The 26,236-nt window shown below is 43.1% G+C and overlaps 1 protein-coding gene across 2 annotated transcripts in view; it reads left to right on the forward strand.

Annotated features, from left to right (window-relative positions):
• Positions 1-15,992: 15,992 nt before the first annotated feature.
• ZFTA (zinc finger translocation associated) overlaps positions 15,993-26,236 on the forward strand; it is a 36,908-nt gene continuing 26,664 nt past the window's right edge. For both annotated transcript variants that reach the window (XM_069739685.1, XM_069739686.1), the window contains exon 1: positions 15,993-16,278. In XM_069739685.1, coding sequence (XP_069595786.1) covers positions 16,134-16,278 — 145 coding nt within the window. In that variant the 5' untranslated portion in view covers positions 15,993-16,133. The remainder of the gene's footprint in view (positions 16,279-26,236) is intronic.

The following is a 26,236-nucleotide window of genomic DNA, read 5'->3' on the forward strand; positions in this document are numbered from 1 at the left end:
AAAAAAAAAAAAGAAGCGGAATGATTACATAACATTTAATCTGCTGCATCGTAAAATGAGAAAAAAAAAACGGACAATGAATACCAGGGTTTTCTGCTTGCTGAAAGTGGATAATGTTGGACAATATTTTTTAGAAAGTAATTTGCAACAAAGAATTATGTGCAATAACAATGTGACAACTTTTTTAATATATATATATATATATTACAAAATGAGGACTTGAGATATCTGCTTGAAACGTAGCACCCCATCCCCATTTTCCTTCCAGGGGGTATTTTCACGCCAACTCCTGCCCATCCCCCAATATCTGTGTCTTAAATCTTCCAAGCGGGAGACTGAATTACCTCGGGCATTAAATCCCCTATTTACACTGTGAAACCGGGCATCCTCCAAATGGAGGGGGTAGCAACAAGATGCCCGTCTTCCCTTTTTTTTTTTCGTTCTCATTGCTCCCGAAATTTTATCCGGGGAACTATGTTTATTTATTAAACTCTATTTATTGAAATAAAATCTTTTTTTTTTTGCAGATTTGTGTCATCTTTATGCATCTGTGCTTACATTAATTGTAACAGGCGCACAGCTCGTCGTTCACACTCCACCATATTCATTGAGACACTTCCAATGAGTTTTCTGCGCATCAATAGTACATACAATTGAATACATTCAGCCCATACAGGGTCTATAGACCATCTGTGCGGAACATTGCAAAGTCAGCATTTGCTGTTCTGTATAATCTTCTTTACATGTTTGGGGGGAAAAAAAATCAGAAGAAATTAATTGACCGTAAAGAAATACAAACGTAGCAAGAAAAAGTAATTATTTTCCCCATCACACAGCAATGCATCCTTATACATGTGTGCTGAAACCCAGGGATTATATCTATAATACACTATATGATATATATCGCAGCACACATTTATATACATCATTTTCTCTTTTACATATTAAGAGTGCATGAAAGTGCCGTCGGCCAGAATTTTGTATGCCTCTGCAAAATAAGACACCGCTGAACAGAGTCCAGAGTAACTCTGCTGCCTCATTATAGTGAATGGATCCATAGGAGTTTCATATGAATTACGTCACTTGGAGATTTAAAGGGAAACCCCTGATGTAAGCGCTCAGCGTAGAGCGCAGGATAAACGTGATGTAAAATGTTCCCAATAAAAGCTTCAACTCAGTCCACAAAAAAAGCAAGTCCCCATTTGGGTCCATCATTTGTTAATGGAAGTATAGGGGGATTCCACGTTATTGGTAGTACAAAGGCTCTGGACAAGCGAAATGTCTCTTGCCCCCCCCAAAAAAAAAAAAAAAATTCAGGATATTCTGCACTCCCAAATCCAAATGCCCACTCCCTTCTGAGCCCCAGTGTGCCCAAACCACAGTTAGTGTCCACATGTTTGCCATTTCTGTAGCTATGAGAGCCCGCCTAATTTACGGGTGCAAGAGCTGGGCACAATGTACGGGCACTACAACGTATTGGACACTACAACAACAGTTTGCAATTTTCACTCAGCAACATCCACTGCTGCTTGCTTCTGGAAAACACCCATGGAGTCAAAATCATCTGTACGTAAATTTCCAAAGGGGTATAATTTCCAAAATAAGGTCACTTGAGGGGAGATTCTGCTCTTTTAGTACTTAGGGGCTCTGCATATGGAGTTCGAAAACTGTTACAGAAAATACTCTCCAGAATGCCTCCTGTGTAACAGTACTGCTTAGCAATAAAGCGAGACTCGGGAGGGACACAGCGATATTGGCCAATAGAACTTCATCCCTCCCGAGCCTCGGAGTATGGTTAAGCAGTACAGCACAGCCACAGATGGAGTATTTCTACATTCAGCAGAAATTTTTACCCATTTCCCAGTGTGAAAATGTAAAATCTGGGCTAAAACAAAATTATGGTGGTAAAAATGTAATTATTTTTTCTTCATTGCCTAATGGTATAAAGTTCTGTGACCCACCTGTGGTGTCAATATGATCACTGTACCCCTAGATGAATTAATTGAGAGGTGTAGTTTGTAAAATGTAGTCTCTTATGGGGGGTTCTGCTGTTCTGGCAACTCAGGGGCTTTGGCAATGTGACTTTTCACACTCAAACCAGTCCAGCAAAATGTTAACTCCAATATAGCGCTTTTTGCCTTCTGAGCTTTGCGCTGTGCCTCAAAAGTAGTTTTCGACCACATATGGGAGAAATTGCACAAGAAATATTGGGGTTTCTTTTGCTCCTGCTATTCTTGTGAAAATAAAAAATTTGGGTCTAAAATAACATTTTTGTGGGAAAATTGTTACTTTTTTTTATTTTCACGCCTCTACATTATAAACTTACCATACAGCTAGACATATTCCTTGAGGGATCTAGCTTCCAAAATGGTGTAACTTAAGTGTTTTTTTTCACTATTTAGGCACATCAAGGGCTTTCCAAACAAGATATGACACCAGCAGACCATCCTGGCCCCATATGTCTCCATCCTGCCCCCCACATGACCTTCAATCTGGGCCCATATGTCTCCATCCTGCCCCCCACATGTCCTTCAATCCTGGCCCCATATGTCTCCATCCCTGCCCCATATATCTCTCCATCCTGCCCCACCCTATCATGCCCCCATATATGTCCTCTGACCCCCCCCCCCATCCTTCCTCAAAATATGTCCTCATCTTGGTCCCATATGTCTCCAGCCCCACATATGTCCTTCAATCCTGGCCCCATTTGTCTCCATCCCTGTCCCTATATATCTCTCCATTTTGCCCCACCCCATCATGCCCTCACATATGTCCAGTGATGCCCCCATCCTTCCCCAAAATATGTCCTCTCATTCTGTTCCCATATGTCTTCATCATGCCCCCCCATATGAAAGGGCCCCATAAGTCTCCATTGTGCCTCCCATATGTCTCCATCCTGCCCCCCCCCCCCCCCTGTATGTCCTCTCATCCTGGCCCCATATGTTTCTATCCTGTACCCCCATATGTCTTCATACTGCCACCATATATGTCTCCATCATGTCCCCTCATATGTCTCCATCCTGCCTCCATATATGTCCTCTCATCCTGGCCCTGTATGTCTCCATCCTGCCTCCCATATGTCTCCATCCTGACCCCATATATGTCCTCCCATCCTGGCCTCATATGTCTACATCCTGCTTCCCATATGTCTCCATCCTGCCCCTCATATATCTCCATCCTGCCACCCCATATGTCCTCACGTCCTGGAACTATATGTCTCCATCCTGCCCCTCATCCTGGCCCCATATATCTCCATTCCTGCATCTATATATGTCCCCATATATTCTGGCCCCAAATATCTCCATCCTCCTCCCATATATGTCCTCTCGTCCTGGTCCCATATGTCTCCATCATGCCCCCATACATGTTCTCTCTTCCTGGCCCCACATGTCTCAATCCTGCTGCCCCCATATGACTCCATCCTGCTCCCCATATGTCTGAGGACACATGCTCAGTTATTAGCGAGCTGCTGAATGCTGCCCCTGGGGCCCGGTGAGGAGGGGGACCCCATAAGCCAGTAAGGGCAGTAACGTCCTGATGGCGGCCCTGATAGAAACATATGCACCACTTCTGTATTTATCACCCACTCCTGGATTTGGCGTACAAATACTGATGTAAAATACTGACCAAATATCTGCTGTTCTGCTAGTGGAGAAGAATGATTGCCCAAGGTGCATGCCAATACAGGAAACCATTTGCATTTTTTTTACCAACACCCTAATGGGCAAAATGAGGACATTTAAAGGGGTTTTCCTTTTTTGCATAGTCACCCTATATGTAAAAATAACAATATCAACATTACTTACTCCTGTTGCTCCTTTGTTCTATGTAGACCTATCAGTAGCAATGATAACACTTTTTCAGCAGGTGACCGCTGCAACTAGTCACTGGCCTCAGTGGTCTCATGCCATGTACTTCAGTACGACCCAGTGATTGGCTGCAGCGTTCAAGTGTAATGATGTCACCACTTCATTACTGGGGGAAGCAGCTTAACGGTAGCGATGAAGCTACATAGTGTAAGTAATGGTGATTTTGTTATTTTTATTACACAGTAGGCAAAATGATAATTAATTTAAACCTTGAAAATCCCGCCTGTTGGAATGCCCCCATAACGTCAGCACTCTTAAGTCCGACCCTTTTTTACCCTAGATTCCCGAAGCAATCCTTGTGAAATCAGGACTGTTTGGGCCTGGGCCCTAAGCGAAGCATGTGATGTCTTTTTGGATAATTTCTAAATGAAAACTATGACCCCCAATGTGCGTAGTTCCTGATACATTCGGGGGGCAGCTTACTCCAGCGCGAAGCTTTTTAAGCTTTTGTTATTTTAGGAAATGATTCGCTTTATTTCGGAGGAAATCTCAAGGCTGGTGGGCAATCAGAAAGAAGAGAATTATATACAGACATCCAAGGGAGGATGTTAAAGGGCTCATTACAGCCCTGGCAGAGGAGTAGTTAATCTGAGCATAGCCCCCCACAGCATCAGAACTGCCAGGCAATGCCCCTGTAGTGACTGCGGAGAGCGCTCTGATGTAACCGCGCCAGCTAGAGGCACATGTCCGCTCTCCAAGCTGCACTTTGATGGTTCTTTGTACTGACAGCAAAAGGGACTGTTCCACTATCTGAGGTCACACATAAAGGGATCGCAGCTGCCCGCGTACTATCACTGAACACATTTATTCAATTAAATGCACCAAAAAAACATGTACAAAACAACAGATACATCAAATCCTACTCTGTAACAAGCATAGGCGGATAATAAAATATTGCATCAAATAGCTACACGTTGCAATGCTGGAGCCAAATTTATCATTGACCTGCACTATTTTTTGGCACATCATGTTGCACGGCAATTTCAATATGTCTAGTGTCATGTGTATCTGTAATTTTACCTAAACTACAGTAAAATCTTGGATCTTAACACAGCTTTTGGTGCCCATATAATATTAATATGTCCAGGAGCTATCCTGTGCTCTATAACTTGCCATACATTCGGTTTCAGTAAATGTTCCTCTTTATTGGCATTCTGCCAGCACTATAGGTTCAGGACCTTCCTTTCCCTTATTTCCATGCATGCATTCCCCATGCTATATTACATTGGCTTGCTTGACCTCACTTCTCTGTTTTAGCTGTGTAAACAGGTGCTTGGAATGCAACAGCACAGAAGTGAGGACACAGCGGTAACTTAACCTTGATGTCTCTACTGCTACTGTAACAGCTCGTACCCACCTGCGAGAAAAATGGACAAGTGCCATCAGATAAAAAATTGGGTTGCACTCTGACCAATGTTAATCTATGAGTCCCTGCTCATCTGCGATTTTTTTTTTCTCAGCTGAAATCGGAGTGAGAAAAAAATCACAGCATGCCGCGATTGTCCTCGTATCTCGAATAAGACTCGCCAATGCAAGTCAATAGGTTTACAGAAAAAAAAATCGCACGGCACCCGGACCATGCAAGTGCTGTCTGATTTTTACAGATCCATGTCCTTTGAAATGCTGGTAATTCATCTGCCACGCACAGAAAAATCACGGAGTGACCCAACCAGAATAGAATAGATATATGCAGTGAAGGAAATAATTATTGGATCACTTGCTGATTTTGTAAGTTTGCCCACTGACAAAGACATGAAGAGTCTATAATTTTAAGAGTAGGTTAATTTTAAAATTGAGAGATAGAATATCAAAAATAAAATCCAGAAAATTACATTGTATAAATTATATAAATTGATTTGCATTTTGCAGTGAGAAATAAGTATTTGACCCCTCTGGCAAACAAGACTTAATACTTGGTGGCAAAACCCTTGTTGGCAAGCACAGTAGTCAGACGTTTTTTGTAGTTGATGATGAGGTTTGCGCACATGTCAGGAGTAATTTTGGTCCACTCCTCTTTGCAGATCATCTCTAAATCATTATGATTTTGAGTCTGTCACTTGGTATCTTGGAGCTTCAATTCCCTCCATAAGTTTTCTATGGGATTAAGGTCTGGAGACTGGCTAGGTCACTCCATGACCTTAATGTACTTCTCTTTGAGCCACCCCTTTGTTGCCTTGGCTGTATGTTTTGGGTCATTGTCTTGATGGAAGACCCAGCCACGACTAATTTTTAATGTCCTGGCAGAGTGAAGGAGGTTGTCACTCAGGATTTTACGGTACATGGCTCCATCCATTCTCCCATTAATGCGGTGAAGTAGTCCTGTGCCCTTAGCAGAGAAACGCCCCCAAAACATATTGTTTCCACCTCCATACTTGACAGTGGGAAGGTGTTCTTTGTGTCATAGGCAGCATTTCTCTTCCTCCAAACACGGCGAGTTGAGGTAATGCCAAAGACCTCAATTTTGTCTAATCTGACCACAACACCTTCTCCTAATCACTCACAGAATAATCCAGGTGTTCATTGGCAAACTTCAGATGGCCTGCACATGTGCCTTCTTGAGCAGGGGGACCTTGCGGGCACTGCAGGATTTTAAACCGTTATAGTGTATTGTGTTAGGCCAGTCTCACACGTCCAGATAATTCTGGTACCAGAAAAATCGGTACCGGAATTATCCGTGTCCGTGTGTCCGTGCGTTTATGTGGCACATCAGTGTGGCACACGTGCGGCATCCGTGTGCCGACTGAGGACCACACGCACCGTGCAGGAGACAGCGCTACAGTTAAGCGCTGTCCCCTGCATCTGGTGCTGAAGCATCGTTCGCTGGAGAGAAGATATGAATTTTTTGGGGGTGTTTAAAATAAAGATCCCTGTCCCCAACCCCCTCCCACCCCCTGTGCGCCCCCCTGCTGTTAATAAAATACTTACCCGGCTCCCTCGCTGGCGCTGCTTCCTGTCCTCGCTGCAGCTTCTCCTGTATGCGGTCACGTGGTGCCGCCTATTACAGTGATGAATATGCGGCTCCACCTCCCATAGGGAGCCGGGTAAGTATTTTATTAACACCGGGGGTGAAGGGGGGGGCGCACAGGGGGGGAGGGGGTTGGGGACAGGGATCTTTATTTTAAACACCCAGAAAAAAAAAAAAAAGATTTTTCATATCTTCTCTCCAGCGAACGATGCTGGAGAGAAGAAATGAATAGCGGCTTCAGCACCACGCTGGGGGGACAGCGCTTACTGTAGCGCTGTCTCCTGCACGGCACATGGACTGCACACGGACAGCATCCGTGTGCGGTACGTGTTTTACACGGACCCATTGACTTTAATGGGTCCGTGTAATACGTGCGCTCCCACGAACACTGACATGTCTCCGTGTTTTCCAAACGGACACACGGTCCGTGAAAACACGCTGACATGTGCAGAGACACATTGATTTTAATGTGTCTACATGAGTCAGTGTCTCCGGTACGTGAGGAAACTGTCACCTCACGTACCGGAGCCACTGATGTGTTAAACCGGCCTTACCAATGGTTTCTTGGTGACTGTGGTCCCAGCTGCCTTGAGATCATTAACAAGTTCCCCCGTGTAGTTTTAGGCTGATCTCTCGCCTTCCTCATGATCAAGGATACCCCACAAGGTGAGATTTTGCATGGTGCCCCAAATTGACGTCGATTGACAGTCATTTTGTATTTCTTCCATTTTCTTACTATTGCACCAACAGTTGTCTCCTTCTCACCCAGAGTCTTACTTATGGCTTTGTAGTCCGTTCCAGCTTTGTGCAGGTCTATGATCTTGTCCCTGACATCTTTATAAAGCTCTTTGGTCTTGCCCATGTTGTAGAGGTTAGAGTCTGACTGATTGAGTCTGTGGACAGGAGTGTTTTATAAAGGTGATTATGTAACACAGCTGTCTTTAATGCATGTAACAAGTTGATTAGGAGCATCTAACTGGTCTGTAGGAGCCAGAACTCTTGGTGGTTGGTAGGGGATCAAATACTTATTTCTCACTGCAAAATGCAAATACATTTATAAAATTTACACAATGTGATGTTCTGGATTTTATTTTTGATATTATATCTCTCAATGTTAAAATTAACCTACCCTTAAAATTATAGACTGTCCATGTCTTTGTCAGTGGGCAAACTTGCAAAATCAGCAAATGATCAAATAATTATTTCCTTCACCATACACATAGAATAGATATAAAGATGTCAGTCACATATATAATTAGTACAGTGCTTGTGTAGCTTACTGTCATGCATTTTTTTATTTAATAAATTATTTTCTTAACAAAATTGCGACATTCTTATTAACCAGCAGAGAGAAACCAGACAGCTGTGCGCAGATGTTTAAAGACTAATAAGGAGATAATATCCATGTAGCTTCCCAGGTTATTAATATCAGCTTGACCATGTGTTGGCCGTTAAGTGGACAATTCCAGTAAGTGTACTGGTAAGGGCAAGGGTGATATTCCTTGACATGTGCTGGTTCAAGATGAGGATGCCATAATGGGAGAAAAAGTGGCGGCTAAGGACTAAGTACCAAGGAATATGGCTGCCGCCATGAGTCAGCGGAGATCCTGTCAACAAGCCTTAACGGCAACATTTCCTCGGCAAGCAACTTGGAAATTTGCCGGTAATCTTTTGGCCTGTGGGTGGGTGGCTGGAAACGTTCTCTTTCATTCTGAGGACTGGGGTAAGGACAGCTTGTGCTGGCACGATTTTGAAGTGCATGATGATGGTGCATCAGAATGGGTAAGGACAGGCATCTGCGCCAGAGTCATGGACAGCGGATTGGAAAGCATCTAGCATAGGGGAAGAGTCAGTGGTGTCACCTACTGGCACCAATCGTGGACCCAGGCGTTCAGCTCACCGATCATCGGGTGCTTAGATGACATGTGCCTGATCATACTGGTGGTGGTTAGGCTCTTAGTGGTCAGGCCCCTGCTGATCATGGCATGGCACAGGTTGCAAATGTCCATTTTTTTTTGTCTCAGACCTCTCTTTAAAAAGTCCCTGAGTGGGGAGCACCTAACTCTTTGACCGAGAAATTCATAAATGTCTGTGCTCTGTGGAACAGTTGCCCGCCTTCTCCCTCTGGTCACCTTACTGCCTCTTCCTGCCTGTTTTGGTGCTGCCGATCCCTCCCCCTCAGTGCTGCTGGCCTTACTCTGCACGCCAGCTTCCAAGGGTTGGGCCGGTAACTTTGTCATCCACCACCTCGTCTTCCACCGCCACACCCTGGTCCTCCGGATGGCTCAGCATCACTATCAACACTAGAGGACTTTGATTAGTTACACTGTGCACACACAGGCATGTATAACTGCTCTTTCCCTCCAAGCACAACTGTCCCAGAGCTGTGCAATGGCGTCAGTGAGCCAAGTGAGGCGGCGCCTGTCCTTTTATAACTTCTAATGATGTAATGCAGCCAGCCAATAACAGTAATACCACAACCAAGATGGCTATGGCATTACAGTAACTGGCAGGCAATCGCTGCATGCTTATTGACTGTGTAACAGCTGCTAAAGATGTGTGGCATGCATTTGAGCCTCAAATCCGAGCACCAGCCAATGCTCATCGAGTGCTGAGCACATCCAAGCACCCAGATTCAGTGTTGGCAACTCCACTTTGCTATATATGCTCGCCTCTGACACTTAAGAATTGCCAGTGTTAGTTTGTACTCCCTGGTTTGGAGTTAGGACGTGAAGTTTGTGGTTGGAGTTGGCGTTTGGAAATTTGTTCTGGAGATTGTTGATTGGAGTTTTGTCTGGGTGCACATCCTCATTCTCTCCTATTTGTTTCGCCTTCCTTTTTACGCCCCTGTGTCCTACTCTGTTGTTTGGTGAGTGTATTTTGTATGAGTGTTATTTTCACTTATTCCTGTCCGTCTTCCTTTGTTTGTCTGGTTATTGTTATCCTATATACATAGGGGACAGATAAGGGTAGATATAGGAGTTCAGCAAGACACGAGTACCCGGCGTCACCACCATCACGAGTGATCCAGGGGACAGGGATAGACTAGGGCGCCCCTAGTTCTAGGGACTTGGTTAGGGCCCTGTTATGACCTGGTGGTCAGGACAATAATGGACCTGGTGGTTAAGAGCACACGGAATGACCTGATAGTTACTGATAATAAGGACGAGCTCTGGGACGTGGGAACTCTGACCGCAATCCCTAATCCTATCAAACACACTAGAAATAGCCGTGGATTGCGCCTAACGCTCCCTATGCAACTCGGCACAGCCTAAGAAACTAGCTAGCCCTGAAGATAGAAAAATAAAGCCTACCTTGCCTCAGAGAAATTCCCCAAAGGAAAAGGCAGCCCCCCACATATAATGACTGTGAGTAAGATGAAAATACAAACACAGAGATGAAATAGATTTAGCAAAGTGAGGCCCGACTTACTGAACAGACCGAGGATAGGAAAGGTAACTTTGCGGTCAGCACAAAAACCTACAAAAAGACCACGCAGAGGGCGCAAAAAGACCCTCCGCACCGACTCACGGTGCGGAGGCGCTCCCTCTGCGTCCCAGAGCTTCCAGCAAGCAAGACAACAATAAAAATTGCAAGCTGGACAGAAAAATAACAAACCAAAGAAATACAAGCTGGAACTTAGCTTCTGCTGGGAAGACAGGACACAAGAACGATCCAGGAGTGAACTAAACCAATACTGGAACATTGACAGGTGGCATGGAGCAAAGATCTAAGTGGAGTTAAATAGGGCAGCCAGCTAACGAATTAACCTCGTCACCTGAGGAAGGAAACTCAGAAACACCCACCAGAGGAAGTCCATGGACAGAACCAGCCGAAGTACCATTCATGACCACAGGAGGGAGCCCGACAACAGAATTCACAACAGGGCCCACAGTCCGAAGGCACTGTGTAAACAGAATCCAAAATTGACCATCAGCCTTGTCACTTGTACACATGTATTTCTCCAGAATCTCTGAATATTTTGACATTATGTTCTGTAGTTAGTGGGATATTTAAAATCTTTGCAATTTTACATTGAGGAACATTTTTATGAAATTGTTCCACAATTTTTAGGGCTAGCTTACACTAGCGTATAAATCGGAAATGTGCAATCCGATAAAAAATCGGATTGGACTCGGACCAATGTTATTTAATTAGGCTGTGCAGATCTGTGGTTTTTTTTTCTCAGTTGTATTTGGCATGCTGTAATTTCACTCTGAAATCTGATGGCTGCGATAAAATATTCGCATGCCAAACGAACCATCAGTATGGTATCTAATTTTTACGCATACATTACAATCCTGTAGCACAGGAAACTGTAAATGGTCTTGTAAATTAATAATAACTTCTGAGTAAAAAAAAACAGATTGTATATCAGATGTGAGAAAAAAATCGTCCCACTCCCCTGGATGACTGATTTTGATTATTCTTGTATGCTAGTATGAATGAACTTTTAGAATCAGTTATTTACAGATTGGTGAACCTCTGACCATCATTTCTTCTGTGAGACTCTGCCTCTCTAACATGCTCATTTTACAGTCATGTGACTTAGTTGAAAATTGACCCTCCGGATATTTTTCATTAGTACCACTTACTTTTCCACCCTTTTGTCAAGACTGGCCCAACTTTTTATAAATGTGTTGCTGCTATCAATTTATAAATGAGTGTTTTCAAATGAAATGAAAAAATGCCCAACATTGAATTTATGATCTGTGTTCTCTGATCGGCTGTGAATAACATGGAGATAAAAGAGTTCCAAATCAATGCATTCTTTACATTTTACACAGCATCTTTTTTGAAATTGGGGTTGTACTTTGCGATTTTGTTAGTCATTGCATTGACTGTCGGGTGACTTTATTCAAATAACGATGACCATTTTAAGGTCTCATTTCGTTTTCTTCTAAAGTGACATTTTTTAAGCACATTATCTGATGGAGAGCAGACATGGAATGTGTACAGAAATGAATTAACAAATATCCGACAGTTGTTGGAAAGGCAGACTTTCACCGTGTACCCCCGAATTACCTGACGGTACAGCTCCACATCAGAGGCCTCACAAGACAATGGAAGTACAATATTTTCCATGCTATATCTATAAAATCCGAGTTCCACATAATCCATGGATATTTCCATGATCAAGAACATTGCAAAAAGTTTTGGTAGCTACTAGCTGACAACCCACAGGAACTCAATATCTCCCTGAATTATGAATATATCATTTTCATATTGTTCTTCTAGGGGGAAAATCTGACTGGCTGCGTAAATATGGCTAAAAATTGGGTTAGACTCTAATCTAATTGGCTAACCCCTCTTAAACTCAGCTGAGGGAAGAGTGAGGGATCAGGTAAGACCCTTGATAATGCCATCTAAGAAATATCAGGGTAAGACCCCAGGAGATGCAACGAGTAATGCAGATCAATCCATATTCCCTGCAGTGTTCTCCTCTGATAGAGGCTTTCACGGATCAAAGTCGTAAGAAGTGTCTGTATTTTATACCGTTTTTGACAATATGTATGTCTTTTTATTATTCCATCTTTTGTAACTTTTTTAAGCACTGTACTTTTTTTTCTATGTTAAATTGAAAAATGTAATAAGTTTGTTCCTTGCTGCTCTAAATGAAACACTAAGGAAGTCGAGAATATCTTGGTTATGATACCCTGTGTCCAAGTGGGTACCTATCAGAAACTCAAGAAAGCTGGGTGGCATGTGTGCTAGTGTGACCTAGTGCAGACGTCTCGCTGTCCTATCAAAACGGCGAGTGGTGGCAGCGAAGAGTGGTGTGGATGATGGATCCGTGGGGTGCGCATAGCTCATTTTCAGCCTATTGCAACTGGATGAGTGAGTGGGGCTATATAGAAGCTTCTGAGGCATGTGTGTTACTTGTGGCCAGGGCCGACGTCAGCACCCGGGCAAGTGCCGGGGCCCTGAGTAGGTGGGGGGCCCACTCGCCCTCGGGGACACCGGTGCACTATAGGAGCCAGGTGTCAGTGGGACCCCCCGCTTGCTCAGGACCCCGGCACTTGTGATACCTCTCTCCATTCCTTCGCTGCTGCGTCTTCTGTGATGTTTCAAGTCAGAGGGCGCAATAATGTCACGTTTGTGCACCCTCTGTCTGAACAGTCACAGTGCAGAGAGCTGGAAGACGGTGACACTGAGGGGTTCGGAGCAGAGCAGCAGCCAGCGAGGAGAGGTATTTCATTTTTTTTTGTTTGACGCAATATATGTGGCCCATTATATATGGAGCATCATATGGGGCCCATAATATATGGAGCATCATATGGGGCCCTCACATACTGGAGCATCATATGGGGCCCATTATATATGGAGCATATTTGGGGCCCATCATATATGGAGCATCACATGGGGCTCATCATATATGGAGTACTATATGGGGCCCTCACATACTGGAGCATATGGGGCCCATCATATACTGGAGCATCATAAGGGGCCATCATATACTGGAGCATCATATGGGACCAATCATATACAGAGCATCATATGGGGCCCATTATATATGGAGCATCATAAGGGGCCCTCACATACTGGAGCATTATATGGGGCCCATCATATAGTGTATGGAGCAATATATGGGGCTCATTATATATGGAGCATTATATGGGGTTCATTATACTGCATGGAACATTATATGATGCCCATTATACTGTATGGAGCACTGTATGTGGCTCATTATACTGTATGCAGGAGTATACTGTCTGGTTTCTGAGCTATAGATATCACTTATATAATGTAAGAAGTGAAATCTTTGGCTTTGTACTATACGTATATTTCTCTGCTGTATCTGTGCATCATGAATTGTGATACGTGTTAAAGGGGCCCGCTGAGACTCTTTTGCTCGGGGCCCATGAAAACCTGGAGCTGGCCCTGTTCGTGGCAAGTTGGTGGCGGCGAGAATAGTGTTCCCCATAATGCAGATGACAATAAAAAATTCCCATGGTCACGTGTGACATTTATTTTGTTTTAGACACATATTCTTTGAAAAATGTCTAAAAAATAGGGTGCAAAGGGTTGTCATAAAAATATCACAAAATGAAAAAGTACCTATGCACATAGGGAATCACCTGGAGAATATGTGAGGGTTGCTGGTTAAGTCATCATACCCATAGGTATAAATATGGGAGATATAAAACATTGATTTGCTCGTGCAGCTGATTTAATTCATAAATAAATTAAAGAAAAAAATGTTGTTTGGTCTCTCAACATTTTAATAATCAGCTGAGTGAAAGTGGACAGCGGGGGGCAGATGTTTATAGGGTGGGAAGGGGGTAACAAACATGGAGCTTCCCAGGCTATTAATATCAGCTGGACCCCTTGAAGTGTTTGCGAAACGGCCGTCGTCCTCTCTCCCCCGCACGCCTCTGTAATCCTGCATGTCGGTCTTTTCGTCTAAAGCACTGATGGTGTATTAAAGACTATTGGATATATTCCAGCTGGTGAGTGCCGCATTTTTTCTTTCTCCATGTCCTATTAATATCAGCTCACAGCTGCATACTTAGTCTTTACTGGTTATTAAAATGAGGGACCCCCCAAAAAAATGATGTAGGGTCCCCCTATAACTACTAACCAGCAAAGGTCAGGCAGACAGCTGCGGGCTGACATTATTCTTATGGATGCGTCATTTCTGGGGCGGCTGAGAGCTGATGTTTTTACTCTGGGAGGGGACCAATATCCATGGCTCCTTCCTAGCCTATTAATATCAGCCTCCAGTTGTCTGCCTAGCCATTGCTGGTTATTAATTATAGGGGGCGCCACGGTAATTTTTTGGGGGGTGGGGCCCCTATTTTATTAACCAGTAAAGGCTAAGTATACAGCTGTAATCTAATATTAATAGACCAGGAAACTCCATGTTTATTACCCCCTTCCCAGGCTATTAACATCTACCCCCAGCTGTACACATTCCCTCAGCTGGTTATTAAAATGTTGGGTGACCCCACACCATTTTTTTTTCTTTAAGTTATTGAATTATTAGCTAAATACATGTCCCGTAAGCTACACACACGCTGCACTAATTATATAGATGACTGACATCTTTCTGTCTATTCAATGTATATATCCATTCTATCTTTCCAGAAGGACTGTACAATCACAACGCGTTTCAGAGCCAGTCTGGCTCTTCATCAGGTTACACATAACAAAACCTGTTTGTAAATTTTAAGAGGACATAAAGGCGCCAAATGGTAGAAATAGGGGTAGCGATGTTGGGCAAGGTTAGCTCTCAACAAAAGCCCATTTCAAAGCCGTTGTGTATCACCTGATGGAGCCGTTCCGGCTGCGAAACGCGTTGCGATTGTACATATCAATAATCAACCTTATAGCCATCAATTGAGCACATTCATCCGTATAACACCTGTTATCGCCAGCTATCCACCGTCCTCATGGAAACACACAGCTCAATCCACTAGTGTCTAACAGCAGCGCCAAGGAGGCGAATCATTGGGTATAGGTTTACTACAAGGGTTGTGCTTTTATTTCTTACGGAGCGGAGTGCAGAGCCCAGCGGCCCTACGGAGCGTGAATGGAATGGTGACTGGCATGCAGGAATAACGTGCCCGGTACTGCTCACGTCCCAGCGACCGGGAAAACATGGAATAACATGTTGTGATAAATTTACCACGCAGCGTGCGCCATTGTGATCATTTTGGCGCCGCTCCAGTAGCTCCGCAGATGTGCAGAACACAGCGTCAGATTAGAAGATGAGGGCGGATTCTGATGCAGAACGTAGAGACCTGAGGGACCAGAACCTTTTGCACCACAGCCTCTCCTAGCAGAACGTCATTTTTGGATACACCTTTTAGTATACACTTTTGCAGGGCATTTGGTAGCACATTTTTTTTTTTTACAAGCATCCCCCATATACCGCGCTGCAGCAGGGCGTTTCTTCGGGTAGATAATAATAATGGCCTCCCAGCCCGTGTCCGCCCCCAGGGTGTCACGTCTCCCCCACGCACCGCCGCCCTGACTGGGCCCCCGTCCTGTGCGGCGCGGCTCGCAGGTCCTCCGCATCACGTGACGCCTAGTCCCCGCCCCCCCAGTCCTGTGCGGCGCAGCACAACGCGCCGCTTTCGCCAATGACGCCATCTCCCCGCCCCTCTGTCCTGTGCGGCGCTCGTTGGCCCCGCCCCTTCCGTGGCGTCAGGCCGAAAGCCCCGCCCTCCTCCTGTGCGGTGCTGGCTGCGTGCGGCGTGGACCTCGGGCCCCTTGGTGTCTGCACCGCGCGCGCTCAGGGCTGACGAGGAAAAAAAAAAAAATCCCAGAAAAAAACCGGACGGTGCCCGAGGAAAATGGAAAGCGCCAAGCTGCAGGAAGGAGAGCCGGATGTGACGGTAGGGCCCAAGACGGGCCCGGCCGGGGAATTACCAGCCGAGAGCGGCGAGCTGGAGCTGGTCAAGCCGATAACGGAGATAAAGAAGGAGGAGGCCGCAGGGGGTGAGTGGCGGAGCCGGATAGCGAGAGGTGACTCATGGCGGTGCGAAGCGGTAACTGCAAGGCGGGGACGCTGGCGACACCTGCTGGCCGCAGGAGGTTATTACACGGGAGAGCACACGTGACCTGCTGCCTGCAGGGGAGGCTCCAACCGGGGCATGCTGGGGCATGTAGTGCAGTGCCACAGGGTCATAGGTTACTATTCTGTATTGCACACAAGCTGCTCTCCAGCTCTGAGACTACAACTCCCAGCATGTCTCAGTGTTGTAGTCCAAGTGCTTGTTCACACGTTGTATTATTATTACAGATTTTTTTTTTTTTTTTGCATTAAAAAACAGAATTCTATGGCTGGAGAAAAAGCAGGGAGAATTAATTGGTGTAAAAAAAATGCATACCAAAAAATATAAGTGGGAACATGACCTAAAGGCGTCAGGCACTTATATTTTTTGGTATGCATTTTTTTTACACCAATTAATTTTAAAAAAATTATTTTCCGGAAGAGGAAAAAAAAATGCTTCGTTTTACAGTGACGTAAAAAAGTGCAAGTTTTTAACATCTTATTAACAAGGCACATTTTTGCAGCAGCATGTAATTTTTTTTTTTTTTACTGCAGATTTTCCCCATTGGGACCCGTAGCAAGAAAAAAAACACAAAAAATGCACTAAAATGCCGCATGTGAACACGCGCTCTGGGGGTCTTCACAAAAGGCTTTATTTCATTTATTTATTTTTCTGCAAAATGTACTGTATTTATTTTTTTTTTCGCAGTATTTTTAAGGACTTTTTTTTTCTTTTCAGAAAAAAATACACAACAGATGCTAGTTGGCATTTAATGGGGAATTATAAAATGTGCTATAAACTCTTTTTTTGTGTGTGATTTTTAGTTTTTCTTTAAAAAAGTGGGGACGGACTAAACTGCATATTGGGATTATGGGATGATGGGATGATGGGCTGCAATACTAGATTCCAACACTAGATGGCAGCACATTTTACAAATGCAGCCCAGGAAATGACTTCTTGTAATATAGCAAGAAGGGAATTCAATGGAAATACTTAAATGAATCAGAACATCCACAGGGCTGGATTAAAGTTTAATAATAGAACCAGGGAAAAAAGATTGTAACTATATGGGATTATGTGTAGAATATCGGGTTACACACGCCTGGTGATATATCTCATCAACATCTCATAGGAATATGGGTATAACTATTGTTCTGTATGGGGATTATGGGTGAAATATCACAAATACACATGCCCAGGAACATACTTCATCTACTTCTGATAGGAATATGGGTATATCTATTGATCTGTATGGGGATTATGGGTGAAATATCACAAATACACATGCCCAGGAACATATTTCCTGAAGTAGATGAAGTATGTTCCTGGGCATGTGTATTTGTGATATTTCACCCATAATCCCCATACAGAACAATAGTTATACTCATATTCCTATGAGATGTTGATGAGATATATCACCAGGCGTGTGTAACCCGATATTCTACACATAATCCCATATAGTTACAATCTTTTTTCCCTGGTTCTATTATTAAACTTTAATCCAGCCCTGTGGATGTTCTGATTCATTTAAGTATTTCCATTGAATTCCCTTCTTGCTATATTACAAGAAGTCATTTCCTGGGCTGCATTTGTAAAATGTGCTGCCATCTAGTGGTGGAGTCTAGTATTGCAGCCCATCATCCCATAATCCCAATATGCAGTTTAGTCCGTCCCAAAAAGTGCCATAAGAGAGAGAGAGTTTTTTGAGTACTTAATTTACTAAGATGTGCACACAGATTATTTTTTTTCTGCATTTCTTGCCAGGAAAATGGTATCGTACAATATGTGTTGTTTTTTTTTTGGTGTAGATTCTTTTTCCCCCCACTCGTTTGTATGGGTGAAATCTGCTGTAAAAAGCTGCAAGAACTGACGTGCTGCTGACTTAAATCTGCAAGGAAAAAAATAAGCAACGTGTGCATGAGTCCTGTCATGTTTCCCAATGAATAGGACCGCGCTCCGGCCGCAGGTACAGGCGGTAATAAAAGTGAAGAGCTGTGCCTGGCAGACCATGATTTGCACGCAGCCCTCGGTGCCGTCAGCCTCGGCCCCTTTGTAGTTTCCATAGTTTTGTAATTAATGTCAATAATCATAAAGTGCCGCCATTGGCTAAAAATGAATTCTGGCAGTAAAATAACACCTAGGAAGCAGAGTTGTGGGTACAGTCACTGGATGGCGCCTCTTAATTCTGCAAAGGGCCAATTTAGATGATAATTGTTTGTACAAATAGTTGTCTACAATTATCGGCAAGCGTAAGCACGCCAGCAATCGCCCGATAAACGAGAAAAACACTTGCTCATTGGGTGAACTATCATTTATGCTGCATAAAAGGCATAAAAATCCTTGGTCTCGGCAGCACATCGCCCGGTGTAAACAGGAGATGTGCTGCCGATAATATAATACTGTCTGGGGACAGAGCAATCATATTAGCGATCATTGCGTTCCCGTCAGTACTAGTTGTCCATGTAAACAGGACAGTAAGTAAACGCTGAGCAGCTTTATATGTAGGCAGTATATAATAATAGAACGGTAAGTGCTCGATAATGGGCCAAAATTAGCCCCTATTAATGGGCATTAAAAGGGTTGCCCGGCTTTGGGCTACAAGTGTGCAGTCACTCTATGTGACTGCAGACTTGTGAATCCTCTCATCGTGTGCGCTGTGAGGAGTCTTCAGTGATTTGGCGTGTGACCGTAACTTCCGCAAGTATATGATTTGCATACATGTGGTCACCTGCCGACTAGACGTGCACAGTTGCGTTCAATGCAAGTGCAATGAGTGAGGCCGGACACAACTAGTTGGAATGTGGCCGGAAGTAAGCTTATGGTTAAATGACTGCCCATTCCCTGAACCTGACAGTAGAGTGACTGCAGACTTGTAGCCTAAGGCCGGACAATCCCTTCAACAAAGTACGGGAGCCTTAACAGTGTAGGGTTTATTTATGTGTAGTGATTGGGCCATGGTTCGTGCTGCACAGGTGAATCTCATTAAAGGGCTGTGCTCATCTTCTTTCTTCAGGAGTGCACTGGCCCTCTGCCCCCTTCTTGTTGGGGGACCGTGCATTCCAGAAGATTGACAGCCAAGCTTGCACGTACGCTTAGCCTAGGAAAGCGTCCACCTCTGATAGGCTGTGCAAGGTGGCAGGTAACTTACACAACAAGCTGTAAGCAATAAAATGAAAAATCCCTCAGAGATCCGTTGCAAAGTTTGTATTTACAAGCTCATTGCAATGTTGCCGCCAGACTGTGCCCGTCGCTGATTGGTCGTGGGCGTTTTGCCACGACCAATCAGCGACTTGGATTTCCATGACAGACAGAGGCAGCGACCAATGATTATCCGCGACAGAAAGGACAGACAGAAGTGACCCTTAGACAATTATATAGTAGATATATGTGTCTCACTGACATATATACATATATATAGATATATATTTACTATATAATTGTCTTAGGGTCACTTCCGTCTTTCTGTCACGGATATTCATTGGTCGCGGCCTCTGTCTGTCATGGAAATCCAAGTCGCTGATTGGTCGTGGCAATCACCGCACTGAATTTCCGGCTTTTCTATAGAACACCGCTGCGTATTTCTCGCAAGTCACACTGATGGTCCGTGCGTAATCCGTATTTTGCTCGCCCCCATTGACTTTCATTGGCGGATTTTTTGCGCAATACGCTGACAAACGCAGCATGCTGTGATTTTCTACGCCTGTAAAATACGGCAGAGAAATATATGGCAGATAGGAGCTGCCCCATCGAGAATCATTGGTCCGTGTGCAATGCGTTGTTTTTGCGCTTCTCATACGTCCGTAAAACTCGCTAGTGTGACCCCGGCCTTCGGTGGTAAAATACACTTTTTCATTCCTGTCATGTCACTTTGCATTAATTCCTGAAAATAACCTGAAGGGTTAATAAACTACCTGACAGCAGTTTTCAATATGTTGGGTGGTGCTGTGTGCAAAATGGTATAACTTTTGGAGGTTTTCCAATATATTGGACTCTCAAAGTCACTTCAAACCTGGATAGGTCCTTAAAAAAATATATATTTTTGTAAATTTCCTTTAAAAAATGAAAAAATACTGCTACATTTTTAAACCTTCTAAAATGCTAACAAAATAAAATAACATTTTACAAATGGTGCTGATGTAAAGCCGACATGTGGGAAATGTTATTTATTAATGTTTTTCTGTTATGACCATCTTGATTAAAGGGATAATCATTCCAAGTTTGAAAATTGCACATTTTTTTTACATTTGTTAAATTTCTGATATTTTTTGTAAATAAACACAAAACATATCGACCTAAATTTACCATCATCATAAACTATAATGTGCCACGAAAAAAAAATCTCAAAATCACTGGGATATGTTGAAGCCTTCCAGATTTAACACACAAAGTGACACTGGTCAGATTCCCAAAATTTTGTCCGGTCACTAAGGGATCAAAACTTCATTAACCCCTTAATCCCATTTGACGTACTATCCCGTCAAGGTGACCTGGGACCTAATTCCCAGGGACGGGATAGTACGTCATAGCGATCGGCCGCGCTCACAGGGGGAGCGCGGCCGGGTGTCAGCTGACTATCGCATCTGACATCCGGCACTATGTGCCAGGAGCGGTCATGGACCGCTCCCGGCGCATTAACCCCCGGCACACTGCGATCAAACATGATCGCAGTGTTCCAGGGGCATAGGGAAGCATCGCTCAGGGAGGGAGCTCCCTGCGGGCTTCCCTGAGACCCTCGGTACAAGGCGATGTGCTCACCTTGTACCAAGTGCCTCCTCCCTTCAGGCCCCGGATCCAAAATGGCCACGGGGCTGCATCCGGTGCCCTGCAGGGAGGTGGCTTACCAGCGCCTGCTCAGAGCAGGCGCTGGGAAGCCTTCCTGCTGTGCTGTGTGATTGCTGATCTGACACAGTGCACAGCAAAGTGTCAGATCAGCGATCTGTCACTTTACTGTGATGTCCCCCCCTGGTGCAAAGTAAGAAAGTAAAAATATTTACATGTGTAAAAAAAAAACATAAATAAATAATAATAAAAAAATATTGTTCCAATAAATACATTCCTTTATCTAAATTAAAAAAAACCAATAAAAGTACACATATTTAGTATCGCCGCGTCTGTAACGATCCGACCTATAAAACTGTCCCACTAGTTAACCCCGTCAGTGAACACCGTAAAAAAAAAAGAGGCAAAAAACAACGCTTTATTATCATACCGCCGAACAAAAAGTGGAATAGCACGCGATAAAAAGGATATAAATAACCATGGTACCGTTGAAAACGTCATCTTGTCCCGCAAAAAACGAGCCGCCATACAGCATCATCAACGAAAAAATAAAGTTATAGTCCTCAGAGTAAAGAGATGCAAAAATAATTAGGTTTTCTATAAAATAGTTTTTATCGTATAAAAGCGCCAAACATAAAAAAAAATGATATAAATAAGGTATCGCTGTAATTGTACTGACCCGAAGAATAAAACTGCTTTATCAATTTTACCAAACGCGGAACGGTATAAACGTGCCCCCTCTCCCCCCCCCCCCCCCCCCAAAAGAAATTCATGAATAGCTGGTGTTTGGTAATTCTGCCTCACAAAAATCGGAATAAAAAGCGATCAAAAAATTTCACATGCCCGAAAATTTTACCAATAAAAACGTCAATTCGTCCCGCAAAAAACAAGACCTCACATGACTCTGTGGACCAAAATATGGAAAAATTATAGCTCTCAAAATGTGGTAGCGCAAAAAAAAATTTTTGCAATAAAAAGCGTCTTAGTGTGTAATGGCTGCCAGTCATAAAAATCCGCTAAAAAGCACGCTATAAAAGTAAATCAAACCCCCCTTCATCACCCCCTTAGTTAGGGAAACATAAAAAAATTAAAAAAATGTATTTATTTCCATTTTCCCGTTAGGGTTAGGGTTTGGATTACATTTACGGTTGTGATTAAGGTTAGGGGTGTGTCAGGGTTAGAGGTGTGGTTAGGGGTGTGTTTGGATTAGGGTTTCAGTTAGAATTGGGGGTTTCCACTGTTTAGGCACATCAGGGGCTCTCCAAACGCGACATGGCGTCCGATCTCAATTCCAGCCAATTCTGCGTTGAAAAAGTAAAACAGTGCTCCTTCCCTTCCGAGCTCTCCCATGCGCCAAAACAGGGGTTTACCCCAACATATGGGGTATCGGCGTACTCAAGACAAATTGGACAGCAACTTTTGGGAACCAATTTCTCCTGTTACCCTTGGGAAAATACAAAACTGGGTGTTAAAAGATAATTTTTGTGGAAAAAAAAATGATTTTTTATTTTCACGGCTCTGCGTTATTAACTGTAGTGAAACACTTGGGGGTTCAAAGTTCTCACCACACATCTAGATAAGTTCCTTGGGGGGTCTAGTTTCCAATATGGTGTCACTTGTGGGCGTTTCTACTGTTTAGGTACATTAGGGGCTCTGCAAACGTAATGTGATGCCTGCAGACAATTCCATCTAAGTCTGCATTCCAAATGGCACTCCTTCCCTTCTGAGCTGTGCCATGCGCCCAAATGGTGGTTACCCACTACATATGGGGCATCAGCGTACTCAAGACAAATTGCACAACAACTTTTGGGGTCCAATTTCTCCTGTTACCCTTGGCAAAATACAAAACTGGGGGCTAAAAAAGAATTTTTGTGAAAAAAAAAAAGAATTTTTATTTTCACGGTTCTGCGTCATAAAACACTTGGGGGTTCAAAGCTCTCACAACACATCTAGATAAGATCCTTAGGGGGTCTTCTTTCCAAAATGGTGTAACTTGTGGGGGGTTTCAATGTTTAGGCACATCAGGGGCTCTCCAAATGCAACATGGCGCCCCATCTTAATTCCAGCCAATTTTGCATTGAAAAGTCAACGGCGCTCCTTCCCTTCCGAGCTCTGCCATGCACCCAACAGTGGTTTACCTCCACATATGGGGTATCGGCATAATCAGGACAAATTGCACAACAACTTTTGGGGTACAATTTCTTCTGGTACCCTTGGGAAAATAAAAAATTGGGGGCGAAAAGTTCATTTTGTGAAAAAATATTTTATATTTTATTTTTACGGCTCTAAATTATAAACTTCTGTGAAGCACTGGGTGGGTCAAAGTGCTCACCACACATCTAGATAAGTTCCTTAGGGGGTCTACTTTCCAAAATGGTGTCACTTGTGGGGGGTTTCAATGTTTAGGCACATTAGTGGCTCTCCGAATGCAACATGGCGTCCCATCTCAATTCCAGCCAATTTTGCATTGAAAAGTCAAATGGCGCTCCTTCCCTTCCGAGCTCTGCCATGCGCCCAAACAGTGGTTTACCCCCACATATGGTGTATCAGCGTACTCAGGACAAATTGTACAACAACTTTTGGGGTCCATTTTCTCCTGTTACCCTTGGTAAAATAAAACAAATTGGAGCTGAAGGAAATTTTGTGTGAAAAAAAAAAATGAAATGTTTATTTTTTTTTTTAAACATTCCAAAAATTCCTGTGAATCACTAGAAGCGTTAATAAACTTCTTGAATGTGGTTTTGAGCACCTTGAGGAGTGCAGTTTTTAGAATGGTGTCACACTTGGGTATTTTCTATCATATAGACCCTTCAAAATGACTTCACATGTGATGTAGTCCCTAAAAAAATGGTGTTGTAAAAATGAGAAATTGCTGGTCAACTCTTAACCCTTATAACTCCCTAACAAAAAAAAATTTGTTTCCAAAATTGTGCTGATGTAAAGTAGACATGTGGGAAATGTTATTTATTAAGTATTTTGTGTGACATATCTCTGTGATTTAGGGGCATAAAAATTCAAAGTTGGAAAATTGCGAAATTTTCGCCTAATTTCCATTTTTTTTCACAAATAAACGCAGGTAATATCAAATAAATTTTACCGCTATCATGAAGTACAATATGTCTCGAGAAAACAATGTCAGAATCGCCAAGATCCGTTAAAGCGTTCCAGAGTTATAACCTCATAAAGGGACAGTGGTCAGAATTGTAAAAATTGGCCCGGTCATTAACGTGCAAACCACCCTCGGGGCTTAAGGGGTTAATTGACATTAAAACCACATGCATGATTTGCATTATTTTCATTTTCAAGTCTTAATAAATACTGAGATTGCATAGGTTATAGCAATCACAATGATTTCCATGTGGCAAATTTTTTTTTTAGTTGTTAGTTCTTTTTTTAGTTGTTAGTTCTTTTTTTAACAGACACTAAAATACTTTACATTGATCTAAAATTAAAGGCATTACAAAATGGAAATTCACAATATATTGGTTAATGGCCTACTTTTGAATATGCATGAATAAATTAGCCAGTGACCGTAGCGCTTCAGAGGCAGGTTGACATTTTTTTAAGTTTTGTACATTTCAAAAGAAAAGATGCCAAAAAGTGCCACTAACAGATTCCCAGGCACATTAGCTGCCTGGACCATTGAATGTTTCGTGCCCCGAGTTAAGATGGCTAAAATCAATGCAGTGAAAAGTTTTGCCATGGTTTTTTTTTTTTTTTGTAATGCTTCTTTTAAGTTGCATACTTTTTGCAGGATAACCCCTGTTTTGTGGTTAAACACATGATGTTCCAGTTTGCACTTGTACCAAAACGCATTAGCTACATGTGGCTATGGCTCCATGGTAGTATTTGGTCTCTCATGAGTAGGGAAGCCATCATATGTTGCTCCCAACTTTTTTTCAGTATGGTGAAACCTTGAGCTCACACGTTGAGTCATTAAACAATTCACCACATCCAAAAATTGTCTTGGAACTCTAGCTGCAAGTTGTACGGCCAAAATAATTTGAGCGACTTGCTGTCATTTGACCATTTTAAAAGATGCAATTTCACTGTAAAGAAACTACCAAATCCCAGACAAGTTGCATGCAAACTGCAAATTTAAATTTCGGAGGAGAGGTCTCATAAATCCAAGGGGAAAAAAATCCAATCATGTTAGATTTTTTTTGCGTTAGATCATAATTTGACTCCATAAACATTAATAGATGGGACGACACATCTCCATGATCTTCATATTGCACAGCCATTGTCACTGTGAAGCCCTTGCCTTGGGCGGCAAACAATAGCACCTATGTGATTTTTGTGGCTTCCATGCTGGTTTACAAAAGTAAGGCAGCACACATTTAGATTGATGCAATTTGCCTCAATGTAGTTCACGTGGTGCAATGTTTCAGGCAAACCAGCCAATGTGTAGAAGAAAGAGCGACCCGCACAAGCAAGTAGCCACTTCCTTGGCAACTTTGGGGCCCTCCTTCGACTACACTCTCTTTTTGCCTGAAATGTTGCACCAGATCCGTTCCAGGAGATCAGCTCGACATCACTGGACCTTTTTCAACTCAAACAGTGATTCCCAGCTATCTGTTTTCAAGCAAGTCCTGAAAGTTGATTAAAATAAAGAACAGATCAAACAAAAGAGTAAAGAATAATAGAGAAAAAGAATCCAATATCGCATATGTGAGTGGCAAAATGATGTGAACCTTTGCTTTCAGTATCTGGTGTGACCACTTGAGCAGAAATAATTGCATGTAAAAATTTCTGGAAGTTGTTGATTTGTCCTTCACGTGGACTTGGCTCCTTCCTCCATACAAAACAGCTTCAACTTTTATTATATTGGGTTGTTGTTTCCCATGAATTGCTCACTTCAGCTCCTTTCACGGGATTAAACTTTGTTTTGGCCATTCCATTACTTGAACTTTATTACTTAACCATTCTTTTGCACAAAGACTTGTGTGCTTTGGGTCGTCTTTCTGCATGAACCGTGTTCTCTTGAGATTCAGCTCATAGACAGATATCCTGTCGTTTTCTTTTTAGAATTTGCTGATCAAATTCAGAATTCATTGTTGCATTAATGAAGGCAGAAGTCTTTGCCCAGATGCAGCAAAACAAGCCCAAGCCATGACACTACC

Source organism: Ranitomeya imitator, chromosome 9 (genome assembly GCF_032444005.1).
Source record: "Ranitomeya imitator isolate aRanImi1 chromosome 9, aRanImi1.pri, whole genome shotgun sequence".
Taxonomy (NCBI): domain Eukaryota; kingdom Metazoa; phylum Chordata; class Amphibia; order Anura; family Dendrobatidae; genus Ranitomeya; species Ranitomeya imitator.